This window comes from Epinephelus fuscoguttatus, linkage group LG1, assembly GCF_011397635.1.
Source record: "Epinephelus fuscoguttatus linkage group LG1, E.fuscoguttatus.final_Chr_v1".
NCBI classification, from domain to species: domain Eukaryota; kingdom Metazoa; phylum Chordata; class Actinopteri; order Perciformes; family Serranidae; genus Epinephelus; species Epinephelus fuscoguttatus.
The window spans coordinates 20,545,843-20,565,793 of record NC_064752.1 but is presented as its reverse complement, the minus strand read 5'-3'; the positions used below and the strand labels follow the sequence as shown (position 1 = coordinate 20,565,793).

At 41.2% G+C, this 19,951-nt stretch overlaps 1 protein-coding gene across 1 annotated transcript; it reads right to left on the bottom strand.

Moving 5' to 3' along the window:
• Nucleotides 1-6,890: 6,890 nt before the first annotated feature.
• dusp7 (dual specificity phosphatase 7) lies at nucleotides 6,891-19,713 on the bottom strand. Its single transcript, XM_049582299.1, has 3 exons — nucleotides 18,775-19,713; nucleotides 16,222-16,650; nucleotides 6,891-11,898 (listed from the first exon to the last, which is right to left on the bottom strand). The coding sequence occupies exons 1-3, from the start codon at nucleotides 19,181-19,183 to the stop codon at nucleotides 11,582-11,584; spliced, it is 1,155 nt and encodes a 384-aa protein (XP_049438256.1). The 5' UTR covers nucleotides 19,184-19,713; the 3' UTR covers nucleotides 6,891-11,581.
• Nucleotides 19,714-19,951: the final 238 nt, after the last annotated feature.

Genomic DNA, 19,951 nt, shown 5'->3' with positions numbered 1-19,951 from the left:
CCTCAATAAATCTGCTCCACATGACTCAGGCAAGGATTTATTTCCACACTGCCACGTCTCCATTCACTTTGTTGGGTGGTGGGTTAAAGATTTGTGAGCAAAACTCTTTCATTATCTATTTAAAACGAATTCACTGTGAGTTTCTCTTTTATGGCAGCACTCACTGTGTTTGAGGTAATGTCAGTGACTTGATGAGCTCAAAGTTCGTTCAGGTGTGTATGTGTTTAATGAGCTGGCAGGAAGTCCACCAGCTAACACAGGTGGGCTGATGAGGTGTGTATTACCCAGCTGCTCTTGTCAAACAAGTGTGTCCTAGTCCTACTTTCCCCCTTTATGGTCAGTGAGGTGCAGATGACTGTCATGTGTGGCTGTAATGTTTAATTAGAGTGAAAATGTACAGACTATACTCCTTTTGTCTTGTACTTAAGTCTAAACTGAATTTGAAGAGAGGTCTTTTGCTTTCATGAAGAAAACGTGATCTAATGCTCCTGTTGCTTCCTCACTGTGGTGTTTACTGTCTCAGGTTCCTCTAAAATACTAATGTAGATCTAATATTTCAATATCGTAAATACATTTAGAAGAACATGCAAGCCCTTCTTTGAATTGAACCAGCTGACACAAACTCAACTCTGACAGAGTGTATGTGATATTTTCAGTACGTTGTCACACCTTTAAACCACAAACTGGGGTGTTGCTCTCATACACTGTTCACAGTTTGTGATTTGATCAATATTTATGTTTTCCACGCGTCATAGCCTTTTTCTCGCAGGAGGGTAGTTTCATTCAGAAACATTAACATAATAACAACTTAAATTAAAAAAACAAGTAGATAATAACAGACACACAGCAACATTCAGAAGGCAAACTAGCGATGAAGATGTGATGACGATGGCGATCACAGTATGCCAGATGGATTTATAGGGGGCCTGTTATGCTCATTTTCAGGTCACACTGGTGTTTTGTGTTTCCACCATACATGTTTACATCAGGGTTGAGCCAAACACTCAGATGAAAAAAGTATCTGGTACAGAGCAAGTATCGTCTGAGTAATATATGTCAATGTCCGTACTTGTGATGAGGGAAAAAAACTGATCTGAAGCTCAACTCTGAGGTTGTTCTGTTAATAGTTTTCTAATGAATAATAAATGTAGCATCTTCTGTTCAATCAATTTTATTTTAAGGTTTAAAAATAACATTTCCTGGTGAGACCCACCCATTTCTGCTTTACGCCTGTTTCACTTCTACTTTAATATTCACTCATTCCAAGTACAGATATGGCAGCCTTTTCTCATTCCCAAGTCACTGAATACTGCTGCTTTATTGGTGATTTCAGCATCAGACACCTGACGCCAAAAGCCATGTTTCGCAGAAGCATGATACATGGCTGGACAGCTATATGCCGCTGGAGAGCGACAGGTTAAAATGCTGCCGGTAACAACGTAATATAAGGAGCTGGAATGTCACTATAGGGTGTGTGGGTCAAACAAACCCTGGACTTTGACCTGGGAGCCTGGTGTTGACTTCCCAAATGACAAACAAAAAGTTTTTATCAAAACCTAACCACATGCTTTTCTTGCATAAACCTTACCATGTACTGTAGTTGACGTCTCAGTGTTGGTAGCTGCATCCTTGAACATCAACAGCAGACGCAGAGGGATACCTGGAGCGCAATATGTAGAGGTGAAAGAGAAGCGGCAATATGTACATGTTAGATATGGATACAGTTGGTTAAACAGACACAGACACAGATAATGGTATACTCGCTGATCCCTACTTTAAATGCTTTAATGTTCAAAAAACATTATTTTAATCATCATGGACCACCTGTTTTCTGTCTCTGTTTGTGACACTCTGATTTAGTGCCTGTTTCATCAAGCTCTTGTTTTGAACAAGCTCAGTCTGCTCTGATTGGCTAGCTTTTCTGGGTCTTCCTATCTGCGCTCTCTGCATCACTGCACCAGCACTGCAGCCTGGGAATGAATATAACGAAGTATGGCAGCGCTTTATACCATGAGAAATTATCAATAAAAACCTCCAAACCAAAATCTTCGCTATGATCCGAAATCGGGGAGACATTAACAACATCGACAATTAAATTGCAGGTTTCCCTGATGTTAGCAAGTAGCTTCATTTAGCTGTTGTAAGCACTTTACAGTAACATGCCTGGAGCAGATGACCCTGTAAAGAAATCCATCACGAGCTGACATCAGCTTGTCTTCAAAGTATAAAAGAAAAGTTGAAAACAGAGTATTCAGAGTGGTCTGAAGCCTGAGGTTTATGCTCACAGGGATTACTTTTACCTATGTTTACCTCATCCTTTTAAACTTTGGTCTCATTTAATGTGAACATCTGACCTTCTTACATTATATATGAGTTAAAGATAAGGAACACCATAATAAGTCCCCTTCAAGGAGTGAGTAATACGTATTTTAGGTGAAACACTTGCCCAGCCTTCTCTGCTTTTCCTTTCCTTTTAGTTTCCATCATACAGGTATGCAAGCCTCAACATGATGAAACATCTCTCCCTCACTCCTCTCATCCTCCCTCCCTCCACTTCCGCTCCCTCCCAGCTCCCCTCTCATTATGCTCTTGAAGTGGTGCGTTGCTGGAGAGAGTGCTGCACTGGTTCTTTATATAACTGTGAAGGAGAGCTGAAAGTACAGTACATGAGAGTACAGTACCACTCACAGTGGGAGGACAGTGCTCGCCTAAGTACTGCAGCAGCAGCAGCAACAGCAGCAGCTATAGCAGTTATTTACTGTAATTATTTGAGCCCATTAGAGGAGCCAGCAACAGTGGAGCTTTTGTGAAAGTAGCCAGACCCGAGCTCCTTTGTTTGTCAGTGTCAGGACTGTGGCAGATGTAATTTACGAGTTTCAGTTCTGTCAATCAGACGGAGAGCACGAAGAGAATCTCATTTAAAGAAGATGGAGGCAGGATCATTACTGAAATAAGTCCGTGCTGGGTTCAGAAATGACGGCACTAACAAACAGCTATTTAATGTAGTCCAGACTGCGAAAATGGTAGCTAACACCCACACATATGTAGACACACAGTTTCTTCTCCAACAAAACATTATGTCCAGAGCTGCAGTTGGCACCTGCCTTTCTATATAAGAGGATGTGTTGAGATCAGATATGTTTCTGCTGTGACCCTTCGTTCACCCTCGGATCGTTTCAACACTCAAACAGTTTGGTTGATGCAATGTTAGTTGTATAACAGTGTTTTATAGCTCTGGTTGTACTGTGTGGAAACAGCTTTTCAGAATTGGTGTCACCATTGACTGATACATAGAGGGTTGCTTTTTTTTGCTGCCAACACATTTTATTTGTTTATTAATATTTACAAACACTTTGGCCCAACTTCCTTCTCTGAGGTAACTTCATCTCAGTTGTGCATGCATTATCATGATCAGCAGCAGCAGGGTTAATCATTTCTTTAAAATGTTTGTGTACTTATTAAACAAAGGGCTACTAAGTGAACAAATGTTCTTACTAACAGGATGTGGAACAATTTGTTCATAGGGAAAAAAGTGTTGGTTCTGCAGGGGCAAATTTGAGACCTGAACCTGACCTGGGACCTGAGGCCATATTTTTCCTTAAAGATTCAGTGTGTAGGTTTTAGGGGACATACTGGTAGAAATAAAGTATAAAGTTAGAAGTGTATGATCTTTAGTGTATAATCACCTGAAAATAAGAATCATTGGGTTTTTGTTACCTTAGAATGGGCCATTTATATCTACAGAGGGAACGGGTCCTCGTCCACGGAGTCTGGCATGTTGCACCACATCTCTACAGTAGCCCAGAATGGACAGTCCAAAACACTGGCTCCGGATAGGGCCATTTACATTTTTGCATTGGCTATCATCTTTAGTAGCCCCTCCGCAATGAACTAAGAGTATCAGAAAAACTCTTTTTTTTATACAATACTGTTTTACTCAGTATTTTACCGGTTTCAATCACAGGATTCATTTGTTTTGGAGAGGGAGAGACCACTGAGGATAATTCAGCTCCTGGTTAAAATCTCCTGAAAGTCTGGTCTTAAGTTATCAGACAGAAAAGGTGAGCACACATTAGCAGATGCGAGGTTAGTGGCCCATCTACGGCAAGTCGGTTCTGTGGGTACCCACGAATCTCCCCTAAACTGCAGTAATTGATAATGAGGAATCAAATTATATCAGTTTGCGATTCTTTACTCTCATATTGATATAGTTTTCAACTTGTCTATATATTTCAATAGCATAATTGAATTCACTAAATTCAGTTATGGCTTTTGGCTTTAATGTGCCACCCCAAAATTTCCGATCTGGCCCTCCCTATGAGGGCACCAAAACAATGACATTAATCAAGCAGGTGCTGTGACTTTACAGAACATGGAACAAAAATTTTCTATCAACATGCACCTTTTACGATACCAGGGTGAAGCATCCTCATTATAGCGAGCAGCATGTGAAACATGTTTTCAGTTCTTGAAGCCCACTGAAGTGCTTCACTCGAAAAGACAACAGAGGAAATGTCACAGGGCTGGTGATTAATTCCTTTAACTATCTCCATTCATGTTAAACCCTCAGGTCTAATTATTCTAAATTAGAGCAGGAAACATTTCCTGTTACATGTACTCTCATGATGATGATGGGCATGTGGGAGACCCTGTCATCTCATATTGTGGGTCTCCCACATGCCCATCATCATCATGAGAGTACATGTAACATTTCCTGTTACATGTACTCTCATGATGATGATGGGCATGTGGGAGACCCTGTCATCACGTTGCCAGGAGACCAAAAAGTAATCAGTCGGTGGTGTCGATCATCCTGTCCCCTATTTCTTCAAACAGGGTGGGGCCTTCATTTCCGTTATTTCACCTCCCTTGTCACTGTAATATCCTGTCTGAATTACCATGAGGTGAATGGCTCACTCGGCGCAGGAAGTCACAGTAAAAATGAAAGAAGAGCCGTTGTAGAAGGAGGGAAGAGAAGCGAGGGCAACACTGGAGGAGATATTTATAGCCAGCTCGGCTCAGCTCACAGCGCTGTCTTTAAGATGCTCTTTTTTATTCCCACCAACCCTCCTTCTCGATTCCTCACTTTGCTGCTTCTCTCTCCCTCACTGTCAGCTTTCATGTGCACATGTGCCACTGTTACCCCCTAATTGAGGAGAAAGGAAGGAGGAAAGGCAGTTTGGGTTATGTGGGAGCACAGTTAATGGACACACAGGATGAAGCTCAGAGCAAACAGAATTGTTATCCCTTGTTTCTCTGCAACACAGCTGGATCTCAACCACCAGTATATAGACTTAGAAACTGTGCTGGTATATACCACCACAAAAACAATTATGTACTTGCAATAATATTCAAAAAGTTTGGGAAATATGCTTATTTAGAATCTGGTTTATTGCTTAATAGGTTTTCACATAAAAGGAATTTGCTATGGTGCATTGGTGCATAACATGAAAATTGTGAGAAGAAATAAAAATTGAAAATGAAACCAGGTATTGTGATCAGAGTTGTTGAGATGGGTTTTGTTTTTCTGGTTTAGTTGTTTTTAGTGGTAAACACAAACAACATGCTCCTTCTTAACTGCGTGCAAAACACACACAGTACAGTACGAAAAGGGAAGTCGCAGAGTTTCAGTTTAAGTAATTGGATGTGTAGCTGCCAGTTTCTTTAGAAAGACAAGACAAACCTTGTGTGTGAGTGAGTGTGTGTGTGTGTGTGTGTGTGTGTGTGTGTGTGTGTGTGTGTGTGTTTGTGGAAAAAGATGAGGGGAAGTCAGCAAAAAATAAAGTCTTGTTGCTCTATCTAGAACAGACACCTAAAGTCCATCTATTTAGCATTTATACATTAATAACACACTATAATGTAGTTGTATGCAGTCATGTTTTTTACTGCTTTGGTCAACAACTTTAACTCCTTTTGTAGATTCGTAGATGGAAGCTGTTCCACAAACAGATAATGACAATGGCGTAAAACTAATATTAAAAATAACTAGAAAAGTGCACTCAGTAGAGCGCAGATCTCCGCCAGGCAGATGCATTCTGGCTGCAATGTGGCCGCCAGAGTGAAATAAAACACACAGGTGGAAAGACGAGCACAGCTGCGCTCGGTGGAATTTTTCCTCCTGGCTCCTTGCATACACGATGGCAGTGAAGATAAAAAACAAACATGTTTTGTTCTGTCTGGTATTGTGCCTAACTTTAGTTGACTATAATGTATCAGGTATGAAACTAATGTGCAGATGCTGCAATTAAAAACTGCTTTTCTATGGATGCTTTTGAACCAAGACGAAAGCCAGAATGTTGTCTGCAATATACAGTAGGGCATCTTGTTTTCAGCTGAACCGATTGCCAGAAACGCGTATTGCTATGTGTTATGTGAATTTGTGGCCCTGTCGGTTGGGTAAGAGCATTGAAAAACAGGTGTTTCATCAATTGTAAATCAGCGCAACCACACGAGAGTAGCAGTCATAAATCTGAACACAAAAAGGCTGATTGGTCCAGTAGTTTGGGAGATTATCTGCAGACAGATACACACACAACCAAATGCTGGTCCCTGGTGGAGATAGTAATACTGAAAATGTCTTCATAGGAGAAGTTAGTATGTTTATAATACTGAAAACAAACATTTAAAACGACCTTATATTAAAGAGTACACATAATTTTGTGTAGCAGACACGTTTTCTGCTTTTCCTGACCTCTGGACTGGAAACCATTGTCTTATGATACAACCTGTTCAATCAGTCGATCAATCCAAAGAAAAATCCAACAAATACTGTACCATGTAAGCTGTCAGTGTGTGGATCAGTATGATAAATTCCTCTGCATTCATTGTGATTACTACTTAAAGAGATATTTTTTGTAATGTTGTGGTAAGAAATATAACTGAAACACATGTTAAAGAAAAAAATATTTCAATATTTATTTGCGGTATAAACATGTCTTGTGTTGTTTCCATATACTGTACAATACATAGGGTCAATCGTATTTCCTTCAGTAGACAGAAAGGTGAAACTGCCCCGGTTAACATGCCCCCTTGTTTTTATACACAGACAGATTGCATCTTTTTTTAAAAACTGTTTACAGCACAATACAAAACAGCTATTCAACGTGTGTTTGAAGCTGTAACACGATGCAAGATGCATTGTCAAAAAAATCCCTGAAAAATTCCTCACTGAGGTAACATTTTTAAAATCATTCACTTTTTCTTTCACTTTGTATTTTAGCGCCGCCACCTCTCTGCCCTCGTTCACTCGCGACTTTCCCTCCCGAGCACATTCTTACCGAGATGTAGCTACAAGTTTAAGGACACAGAAACAGCCGTTCCCGTGATCTGGCAAATTTACAAACAGAGAAAAAGACTTGATTTCTCTTTCATTGTTACAAAGACACAAAAAAAACACAAGAAAGCAGCTTGAAATCAACCATATTCTTTTTAAATAGAAAAGCTCCGTACTGAAATATATTTCAATCCTAGGGTGCAAGTGATCAAGTCGTTTTTCTTATTGTAAGTGGGATATGACTACAGACGAGGGAAGGCCATTCAAGCATGGTAGTATTATTTTCATCTCTGATGCTATAATAGGAGAGGAACTTTTGCATATAAATTCATAACATATATATACTTAGATATATATTCATATTGAAAGGCCACAGGAATAGCATAGAGCACATTATATCAAAACAAGACGGAAAAAGACCTTGTAATTATCTAAGCCGGGTGGTGTAATCCTCTATTGTGAAACATAACTGGCATGCTGAACCACAGCAGCTCTGGCTGTGTGAAGCAGTGTGTGTGTGTGTGTGTGTGTGTTTTTGTGTTTGTGAGGGCCTCTTTCAGGTTGGTAATGGGCATTTCGGCCCAACATTTTGGACACCCCAGGTGAAATGTTACTTCAGTCCACAAGCCATATCGAGCTGAATCTTGTATAATTATAATAGAATAGATAGAGTACAAAAGAAGATAGATTTTAAAAATTTTTGAGGTCTTGGATCTACAAAATACTGCAAAAAAGGTGTTTTGATATATTGCAGAGTAACAAAGAGGACCTTGTGTGACCCGTTAACGGTAAAAAGACAGCTCGCTGTCTATTATTACCATGTTCTGATTCAAATAACAGATAAACAAAAGGTTCATTTTTTTTCCTTTTTACACAATGTTTTTCTAAAGTGAGATACAAAGTATTGAACAGTCAGCATTAGAAACAAGTTAGAAAGATTATATAAGGCCAGCTAAAACCAACCCTGTTCAGATTCAACTGCTGTCCCCTCTGAAACCCAGTCCTGTGTTTCTGTTTGAACCCCGTCCACATCACCGCTCTGCAAGTAAACCTCTGTAGTTTGCTATGAACAATGGGCCTCATGCAAGAAACACTCATAGGAACAAAATCGTTCCCGTGCGAGTGATTTAAGAGATCTTGTCACTTTCTCTTTTTAGTTTTAATAGCAACATTTTAACCACGTACAGGTTTTCCTCAGACTAGGCCAAAGGATATGTAGTTGGTCAAAACATTACTATCAAAACTAAACGTAGGTGTGAGTCTGTTGTCAAGATGTTTTTAAGCATCTGATTTTATATCAAACCATTCCTGCTTATTTCGGTCATGGTACAGCTCTGTGTTGACATCGCACACTGCTGTAGTAATAGCCTATTTTCCTTTTCTTTTTTTCTTATTCTGCCACTGTAAAATGGTATGTCTGCTGATTCCTTCAGCTTTTTTACATTTTTAGGAATGAAACCTGCCCACAAATAGACCAGAACAGGTAGCCTTATATAGCAATGGTTATGCTACCAATCACAACTCATCAATGTGCACATGTGTGCCTCTAAATGCAGAATGTGTTAGCAAAGGGACAAGATTTTGGTATTGGAAGCATTCCGGTTTCCGTTCATAGACTAAGTTGTACTGAAAAGTCATGTTTGAGAGGGCTTTGGTTGCATGCTGGTAAACAGCCCGTGTGTAGAGCAAAAGAGGTGGAATGCATTGGCCGAAATGCAATTTTGGAATCCATCGGCTATCGTCTGATGACAATTTTGCTTTTTATTCGCTTTTTTAGACCCAGTAGCTTTCGGTCTGATGATGATTGTTGATAAATCGTCATCAGACCGATAGCTGTTGAGTTTTGAGAATGCTAATTGGACTGTAAACAAGAAGAGGGAGTCTTGGCCCAGATACCTGCTGGCTACACTGGAACCCCTGGAATATTCGCCCAAGAAGACTGATAGCTGATGGGTTCCAAGATCGAGGGGGCAGTAATCTGGTTAAAGAGTTATTTACAACATGTTTGTGCAGTTACAAACACTTAGTAAAAGAGATCTAGAGTAAGGGTACGGAAATGTTCTTGCATGACGCCCAGTGTACCTACAGACATGACTATAATTCTAAGTGCTGCAGCTTTGCTCCGCTCATACCAGGAGACCCACATTAAATGGACGACTCCTGCAGCAGCAGAAAATCTGCACACATTTTTGGATTCTCTCTTGTTAAGGTGCTTCTGATGTGGACAGGATCTCAGAAATCTCCTTAACCACACGCTGTGTACCGCTGTGTCCAGCAGCAACAGCAGTTAAAAAAACGGTCCTCATCGTTCGTCATCCCACCTTGTAAAGCAACATCCAACCCGTGGTTACGTCTACTGTTAGAGAGCATACAGTACCACAGCATGCTCAGGTATACAAAATAATATAGATTTGTTTACTATTAGCTCTATAATATATATATTTATATCAATTTGTGTTTAATATATCTTTCATAGACCCAAGGCTTAAGGGTGAATCAACTCAAACTTTTCTTTGACGAAATGGGTGATCCCTCTGCAGAAAGACCTTCCTCCTGTTTTCTCCAATGCAGAAGGGACGTGAAGCTATTGAAGTAGCTAAGTGCAGTCTGTAGCTGAGGCCAGTCCCAAGTCCACCACTTCATAACTCCAACACCAAGACCGGGATATAATCACAGTCCCTTGACTAAGAGTCCATTTTTTGGCAAATTTGTACCTGGATCCTAAAAGGGACCTAAGATAGGACAACGAATTGAACAACTTCCTCTTAGGCAAAAAGAAGTAAGGTAATACAAGAGTGTTGAGTCACCTCCTTGCCCAAGGTTGCTAAGATAAGCTGCCCAAAAAAGTTGCTCAGAAATGTTGCCTTAGCATCCTCAAACAATCTCTCATTCAAGCCTCAAAGTACAAAAGTCAGAGCTGTGAGGAACCAGTTTGGCACAGCATACTGGTCAGACAATATGCTGTGATGAAATAATGGAGGAAGTTCAGTAGTTTAGTTTCTAACTGAAATGAAACAACTAATCAAAACAGCTGGTGGAAACAACTGGTACTTCTTGTAAGGCAACTGGATGAACAGTCATACGGGGAAGGAAGTAGGAACTGGGAACTTGAAAACAGTTGGCCAAATGTCAACTCCACTGTAGTGGCTTCACCCGTACCCAACCCCCATGCCCACGTCCTACCACGATGCTCGTCTTAACCCCTAACCCAACCCTCTAACCCCTGAACCTCGTCCTCTGATCGGGGGGCCGTTCCTGCTCCCTCCCCACTCCACTGTGCAGCTGTCGGGACTCGTCGCAGCCTGGGACTGGCCTCTCCTCTCTGCTCCTCTTCTCTGAATGTCTCTTTATCTGCCTGCTTCCAGCACCGGCTCCAAGTGCCAACAAGTCAATGGCTACACCACTGTGCAAACTGCATTAGGTCATTACAAACCTAAAAGGAAAACGAAACTTAAAAAAAAAGACAACTATCACAACAACGTTCCTCTTTGTTGGCGTCACCACACCCATTCCCCTTCTTTAGTTTTACAATCTCTTAAGCCATTGTTGGATTGGATAGATAAGATTTCTATGCGTATATATTTATATAAGGTATAGATTTGTGCGTAAATGTACACAAAAATATACAAAAATGCATATAGACATACTGAATTTGTTAAGGACTGCCCATACATTTTCTGCTATGTACGTTAACATACATACAGTACATACAGTACAAACATACATACTTTGTTTTCATGTGTGTGCGCATGTGTGTGTTAATTCCTTGGTTTGTAAAACTCTACATTCAGTAGAGCGAGATTTCCTACAAGTAAATCCCAGATTCTCCACTTGGCACCAGTCAGCTCGGCTCGAGGGCCGAGACAGAAAGACAGAGAGGATGTTGTTGTCTCATAAATTGAGCACTGTAGATTTTTCCTATCTTTGTATGAAGCTATCTGTCCTGCTGCGTCCTTCGCTCAGTTTCTCAGTCAGTTAAGTCCCCTCGGTTCTTCGTTGCACAAGACAAGTTGATCGGGGCTCTTCCGCCCTCCATTTCAATCAACTCCCGAGGAGGACGCGGTCGTAAACATTATCTGTCAGTTCCCCCTCTGGGTTAAAAAAACACCCCGTCCCCTTTTTAACGTGGCATCTGTGACCTCCCCTGCCCCTCAGACGCTGCTCCGTGGCCAGGCTCTCAGACAACGAGCCTCAGGAGGCTAAAACATTCATTAAAACTGGCTGCTTCCCTCCACTGCAGCCGTTTGTTACCATGGTAACAACACCACCTTTAACCCCCCAAAAAAGGGACAGTCCCCTGTCTGACTTTCATGTGGACTCCAGTGTGTCCAGTTGAAACACATTGTGATTGGTCGGGGTGGTGAAGAAGAGCTGGTCGTGCGTCGGGGAGGTCGAGTGGTTGTCGCAGGGGCTGTTGAGGCCCAGCGTCCGCTCAAAGTCCAGGAGCTGGCCCATGAAGTTGAAGTTTGGAGAAATGTTTGACTTTTTCCGCTTGACAAAGTCGTAGGCGTCGTTCAGCGACAGGTTGAGCTTCTGCATTAGGTAGGCCACTGTGACGGTCACAGAGCGGCTGATCCCGGCCAGACAGTGCACAAGGATGCCGCACTTTTTTGAGCGTGCCTCGTCTGCGGAGGAGAGGGAGGGACGGAGGAGGAAAAAAAGATGAGTGAAGTGAAGAAGAGAGGAGGGGGAAAGATGAGAAGAGGAAAGCATGAGAGGATTAGATCACTGATAAAATGTGTTTCAGTCATACACATTAGCCTTCAAATTATCGAAGACTACATTTACATGCACATTTAGTATTACACTGTTATATTTGATTGATTGATTGATATATTATATATTCTCTTAGTTATATATTCTGTTCAGATATTCTGAATTAGGCCTTTTTTCGAATTTAGCATTTTTTAATCTAAATTGGGGTTTTAAACACAGTTTGTGATATATGGCCTCTTGCCTGTTGTCATGGATACGTCATGGATACATTGTACACAAACCAACTAGCCAACAGTGTGCAAGGCTGTGGGGTAGACATGCATGCCCAAAAGAAAAGCCCACATTTCTGATTAGAAGGAGAAACATGCCTACTTTTAAACATTATGAAAGACTTGGATATCAACAGATTTTTGGACATGCCCAAATTCGCAACAACGACCTTTTCAAGAAGGTGTGGGTGAGGCTGCGTTTTCACGGTCGAAACATTTTGATGCAATGAAGCATAACGGCACAAGCAGCTCCAGCCATTCCACTTTTCCATATTTTGATCATGCGATAAACGACATGTTAGGACATGTTAATGACAATAGGCAGGACTGCAGATAAACAAGAATATCAATGGAATATTCATTTTCATTTGCCATGTAAATAGCTTAGTAGACATATTGGGGGATTTTTTCGGAACAAGGGCAAAAGCTAGACAATTTTGTGAATGTAAACATCCTCGATAAGGCAGAAGGACAAGTCTTTAACTTTAACCAATCGTTTCTAGTTAATTTGCACAATATGTTGAAACCTACATCATAATACAATAGTTATATACATCTCCCTTAAAATTTCAAGAACCTAGACAAAAAGGTTCAATTAAACAATTTAGGAGTAGAACTGACCCAAATGCTTTGAAGTTTTGCTTGTTGCCATGGTAATCAATGTCCAAATCAGTATTTGAATGTTCTGTTTTCCTCTACCATTTCCCCAAAAATCCCAAACAGAAATGGTAATCCAACGAAATTCACATGCTGCAACAGTAATTATTAGGTATTCTCAGACAAGACCATTTTTACTCAGTGACAGGCCTAGTGCTGAGACTATGACAATTTGACCGCCCATGACAGGCTCACAGTTACGCTAGCAAGATGCTGAAAAAGTCAAGTGTATGGAAAAGTTTCTGAATTTAAATATGACCCCCAAAAAGTAGAGTATCAGATACGCCAAAAGAAACTGTCATATCCCAAAACTACAACTAGCTTGGTAAAAGCAGCTCAGCTGTCTCGCAAAGTATTTGTTTTTTCTAGCTAGTTTTGCTAACGTAACTGCAAAATGTCCCCCAGAGCTTCAATTAATCACAAGTATTTCTAAACAAAGTTTCCAAACCCAAAACCTGGTATTCAGAACAGCCTAACTAAAGAGGTTATGTTTTTTTTAAGAAGCTCACAATATAAACAAGCAGAATAAGTATTATTTTCTATTTTGTTTATCTGCTGTGTGGACGTGCTTATGAATTGAACTGATTGAAATGAAATGAGACGTATTCATACTAATGGTGATACTGCAGCTGATTTATTCACACTAAACAGTGTAAGCATTAATCATACTGTAATCTTTCAATATGGACTCCAGGAAGAGCAGTTGTTGCTAAGGTAACAACGAAAATAGATCGTAATAAACAATGAACAATATTTACAGATTATCAACGTGAGTCACTTAAAAAACAGTCGAAATTCTGTTTAAAGGCTCTGAAAACTTTTCCCTTTTCTAAATAAGCTTGTTACTACGAGCAACTCCTACATGAACTCGCAATTTTCTGCCAACATTGGGACAGTTTTGGTTTCACACAACATATTAATGCATTTTTTTTCCTCTGTGCTCTTCTTCCTGGTTTAAAATTGGCAGTGCTAAGTTGGAAAAAACACATGACGCCAGAACACTCTTTGATCAGATTTGAGGGTATTTGAGTGTGAAAGCTAACAAATAATCCCAAAATGTTCTTTAATTTCTAACTTTAAAACTGGTTTGTTGCTTATTTAGGCATGAAAAAAAAAGACAACAAGCTTTTAGGTGCTTTAAAACGAGAACTGACAATTAGATTTTTCTTTTTAAACATGTCATAATATTATGTTTTTCAATCCAGAATGACCTTTCTCAATGACAGCGAGAAAGCCACGTTTCATTGTGCTTTCTAGCTCTCGATCTGCAGAAAAACCTGAATTAAGAACAAAACATCTTGCATTATTAACAGGCTACATCCATCCACCTTCTATCAGTTTCGAGCTCTTGCACTTGCATCACTACAGGCCATCAGAGCGAGAGAGTTAAGTGCTTCTTTCCTTTCTTCCTCCTCACTCTCTCTTTCATCCTCTCCTTTATCTCTCTCTCTCTGCCTTTCCTCACTCTCTCCGCCTGCATCTCTTGTTGTAGGATTGGGGTCAGTTGGCTCACGAGCTCAGGCTGCCAAGCGGATGCCAAATTAAATTTATATGTGATGTGTGCTCACTTTCCACGACTATACGAGGCTCAGAAGTCAAATACGTAACCGGCGGTTAATCTGCTCTGAACTGATCCTCAGATTGTGCAGCATTGTTCGAGAACTGTCCGTTTATCAGCCTGTTAAAATGCATAAGAACATCAAATTCCTCCGTCTTCACACGTTCACACACAATGATTCCAGATATTTCAGGAATCCGCAGTTTACAACAGAACATTGTAAGGTCACATCTGGGTCTCCTTTACAGCCCAAGCTTCTCTCTCCTTCACCCATAATTACCCTGCTGTTACTAAAAAGGACTGATGTAATCCCTGCACATTACAGCCAGCCAGACAGCAACATTTAACATCTGCATGACCCAAATCTGCCACGACCTCTGGCTCTGGCATATGTCACACTTCCTCCCACCTAAACGGAGACATTAGTCTTAAAAAAGAAAGAAAAATGTCAGGGGGCTTCTGGACAGTCTTGGACGAACACAAAGACTCTTGGTCTTGTTGACTCATCAGAGGGAATTTACGCATTCTCTGGGAATTAAGTCAGAGAGAATGATGGGAATGACGGGAAATACTGAAAATGGGGGCTTAGAATTCTTGTGGCTTCAGTATGACCCCATTCTCAAAGAATCTATTTTCATGTTTTATTAAAAACTTTGCCTTATAGTCTGTGATACTGAATTCATATTTAATCAGGAATAGTAAAACATAGGCAGCTGATGGTCGAAATGCAGCTCCAAAAAACCTATTATATGGCAGAAAAAGACTTCTAAATCATAATATACGGTTATAATCTAGGAAAAAAGTAGGTAGAGATAATAATGTAGGATATGCTTCACATAACAAAACTGAAGCGAAGTGAATAGGATGAGGGAAAAAAATCAATACAACATCGTATCGCGATATTTTGTGAGGCAATATTTTATCGTTATGCTGAGTATCAGTTTCTATTGTATAAATTATTAGTGTTGCTAATTCAAATTAACCTTTTGCTAGCCTACTAGAATATTAAAATTGATTGCTTTTTCAGTCCATTTGGTACACTTTGCTGCAATAAAGATGACTGATGTGAGCTGAACAGATGGAAACCTTTTTTAGCGATAATTTCACTAATTTCAATTTCTCAAATGTGAATATTTGCTGCGTTGCTTGGTGATGTGACGGTAAATTGAATATTTTTGGATTTTGGACTTTTGATTGAACAAAACAAGCAATTTGGAGAAGTCAGCTTGGCTTTTGGAAGATAGTAAAGAGCATTTCTCACCATTTTTGGCTTTTATTATTTAATTAATCAATTAGTTGTTGGACCAGAAAAGTAATCCCCAATTCTTTTGATGATCATTTGATAATTTGTCAAGCAAAAACACCAGATAATTGATGGTTCTAGCTTTTGTCGTGTGGTAGCTTGGGTGTTGGACTGTTCGTCGGACAAATCAAGCAATTTGAAGATGTAACCCTGGATGTGAGGTGTAATTTCCACTGGGGATGGCGAGTATGGGGACCTGACCCCCTCTTTTTAAAATCCTGTTTGTGCCCCCCACATTTTAAGCCATATAAATCATGCTTACTGCGCTACAGTTTGGCCTGCTGTCAGACTCTGGCTGAGAACATGAACTGAGCTCCATAAAGTGCCACAGAAGAGCAGAATATTCGGCATATTTAGCACTGTTCTGCCAGAATTTAGCATGATGATCAACTTGTAACATAACACACACAGAGACATGAGCTGAGCTCTCTCCACCTTTACTCACCAATGAATGAAATGGCCTCGGGGAAAAACTGAGAGAGGTTCTGGCTCCAGTGATCAGAGATGGGGATCTGTTTGTACTTGAAGTCGCCTTCGTGTTCGAACATGTTGGGCAGGTTGGGCGTCACGTTGAGGATGTACTTGATGTTGTACTTGCTGAGCACATCCAGGTTGGTGGAGTCTTTGGCACAGCCCAGGTAAAGGTACGGCAGGATCTGGACGGGAAACGCTGGCTGGTTGTTGGGGAGCGGGCTGCCCTCCGACTCTGTGGCGCTGCCCGGCTCACGGTCAGATTCCCCGTCCGAGCAGTCGGAGCTGATGCGGAGTCCTCCAAGGCCGAGGACAGAGGCTGGTGGGGAGCTGCTGGGACAGGAGCAGTCCAGATTGGTCTCGCAGTGCTCGGGGTACTCCGACTGGAACTTGTTGAAGCCCCCTGGAGGACGAGGAAAAGACCAGAAAAGGTCAATGTCAGGAAAAGGCCAGAAAATCATTTTACTAGGTGGTATATGTGAGCACTTTTTGTGCACAGATATTCTAAATAAATTGACATTGTTTTGCATTGATCTCAGCCTGTGATCCTTTTTTGTGGCTGTCCAGCCCAGTTGTATTGGTGTGCGGGTATCTCCTCTGCCAGTCTTTCTTGGTTGTCCATTGTACCGATGTACCCAAAATTTTTGTCACCCTAAGTAGGCGCAGTTTCACAGCAACTATACGACTTTACTGGGTAGTATAAAAAAATGTGCGTGTACCCATAGGCGTAGATTTCATGAGGAACACAGTGGACACGTCCTCCTCAATATTTAGATGTGTGTGCAGAAAATTTACTGGAACTGGAAATTAAGTGTTTGACCCTCAAATGTTTCTGGCAGAGGACCCCAAACCCCCTGTTTTATACAGTATGAGTCCCCCCCCAGTGTCAAAGTGAAACCTACGCCCTCGCCTGTGCATGACCACAAGATTGTGTAATACACTATCTACAAAATGGCAGCTGTATATCAAGTCTGTATGAAACAGGAGGTGGATCATGAAACTAAAGGACAAGAAATTAACATTTAATTAGAAAGAAACAATGAAAAAAATAGCTAAATAAAAAATTGACTGTTAAAAGAAAAAATGTGATAAATAATAAGCATTTTTATCAATAGATAAATCAATTAAAACATATTTTACCACTATAATCGATATTAATTGCAAGCCATACAGTAGCCAGGTAGGAGTGTAGTGTAGTTTAGTCTAAAATGCTTTACATAACTTCATAATTAACTCACATAAACATTAATACATTGTAAATAATGTACAATTTCTCTCGTGATTTGGGTTTATAGGTGAATAAAAAAAACAACAAAAATGATTTTGTATTAAAATGCAGCTCATGCAGTCATACTATTTTTTTAATGCTCCACTGCTTCACATGTTAATATGACAGAAAACATGATATTTACGTCATTGTGACTAAGCAAACTGGCCGGACAGATGTACTCCATTGAGAAAAGCTGAGCCCTGGGGAGAATGAGCAGCAGAGCAGGACTGTCAGCTCTGCTGCTGCTGCTGCTGCTGCTGCTGCTACACTCACTACTCAGCTCAGTGGACTTTTTGTGAATGGCAGCTCGAGCCTGTGACTCCAGCGAAACATTTCGTTCATGATCAAGAAATCTAAAATACATGCACATCTTCTAACGCGACCACATTTTGCACCCGTCACTGACCATCCTGTGCTTGTATTTTAAAGCAGGAGGATTAATCACAGTGCGTCGTCGTCTCCTGGTTTCCCTGTTCATTCATGAAAAAAAGAGCCAGTCTTTTCCTGAAGGAACACAACATGGCGGGGCCATTTTTGCAGCATTTAATTGAAAACATATTTGACCCAGCTCTTTATATCAAGACACCATTAAACTCCTCTTTTGTTTAGACTAGAATTTAAAAGCTTCTGTCCTGATGAGAATGAAATATTAATATTGTTTATGTGTTTCTCTCGGGAATAAGTGCTCAACCTAAGTTCATTATGGCTTCACAGTGAGTGCAGCTTGTGTGTTTATAAATTGAAGCCTATCTATTATAGTTACTGTGATGTGAATAAACAAAGCAGTCGCTGCCTTATTATAATTCATCAATAATAAGCAAGAGACAAAGTTTATATGGATGATAAACAGCTGAATTTACTTGAAGCATCGCCACAATGCGACACTTAAACACCCCTTTATTAATATTTATAGATTTCATAATAATAAGAGTGGCTTGTCAACCATGAAAGGTGTTTTCCCCAAATAATATGTTGTAAAAGCGCAGAAATCGCAAGTGTTTTTGTTTCAGATGTGCCACAGAGCCAAAAAAGCACAAAACATGGACACATGTAGGCCTATATGTTAATTAAATTACCCCTGGACATATAGATCATAAGATTTATTTTGTTTTAGAGTTAATAGTTTAATGTTTGGTGCTTCAGAGCAGCCCTGCTGTAATTGGGGCAATCTGAGTTAATTACATCAGAGGGAAATTAAACCGTTTATTTCCGTCAGTGTGATTTCTTTTTTATGAATTACAACACAGCTGATCTCACCCTCCAGGTAGAAAGCTTTGCACCCGTCGTCCCGCAGTTTCTGCAGGAGCAGCCCCAGCACGGAGCTCCCCAGCCCGGACTCCTGCCGCTCCGAGGTCGCCTCGTCGTACAGCACCACCACGTCCGTCTTGCAGCGCTTGACAAATTTCTCCTTATCCTCGTTGTTGGGGATGATGGAGCGGATGGGGAGGTTGCCCTTCTTCAGCCTCCGGAGCATGAGGCCCGGGATGGCCAGGTTGATGGCCGACTCGATGTGCGAGGACTCGTACAGCTCATGGGGTCTGCAGTCCAGCAGCAGCAGAGAGCTGGCCCCGGACTCCAGCTCCTCCTGCAGCCACTCCACGCTCTTACTCGACATCATCATCATAGTCACGATCACAGAGCCTCTCCACAGATGATTAATTTTCATCAGGGAAACGTTAATAATCCGCCTGTCCCCTGCTGTGACATTAAAAGCAACACGACAGAACAGAGGCAAAGAAGAAGACAAATCACGGCGCTAAACTTCCCTTCCCCGCGGCCGCCGCCACCACCGCCGCCGCCGCCGCCGCTGCTCCTGCTGCTGGTCCTGCAGGCGCGCACACACACACACACGCACCCAACACACACTTCCACACACACATCCAACACGCACGCACCGATGCCCCTCTGGTTGGAGCAGGAAACTTGAACATGCAGAGGTTTCTCTCCCTCCTTCCTTCAGTCCGACAGAAGTGGAGCTTTCATTCCAGTCCATCGACGTCCATTTGGCCGAGCGCGCTCCAACTTTGAGGCGTCCGCAGACCCGCAAACGGCCCCGAGGTGCCTCGTTAGTGTGTGAGGGTGTGAGGTTGGGACGAGCTGCTGTCGCTAAAGCCCATGATTATTGTTATTATTTGACATGCTGGCCCGTGGAGCGCCTCTGGTTTGTCATATCCACTGGATGCGTTAAAGAGGCTCTGCGGGCTTGTCATTGAGAGGAGGGAGGAGCGGAGAGATTTAAAGGCGCAGAGCTGCTACAGATTCACACCAGCTCACACTGTTTTCACCACATTCATATCCATTCATTGATAGTCTATAGGCTACAACGTGCTCTAACTTTGAATGACACATCTGCAAATGACAGTAAAATTCAATTAATAAATGTTGTTTTCATTTCTTTCTTGATCCCCTTTCACTTTCCTTTACATTAATAAAA

What these genes read in the sequence shown, in the direction of transcription:
- dusp7 (XM_049582299.1), bottom strand. Translation starts at nt 19,183, where the DNA reads ATGAAAATTAATCATCTGTGGAGAGGCTCTGTGATCGTGACTATGATG. An exon ending in CAAAGCTTTCTACCTGGAGG is followed by an intron (nt 16,651 to 18,774) that starts GTGAGATCAGCT and finishes CTCGTCCTCCAG; the next exon opens with GGGGCTTCAACAAGTTCCAG. An exon ending in CGAGGCCATTTCATTCATTG is followed by an intron (nt 11,899 to 16,221) that starts GTGAGTAAAGGT and finishes TCTCCTCCGCAG; the next exon opens with ACGAGGCACGCTCAAAAAAG.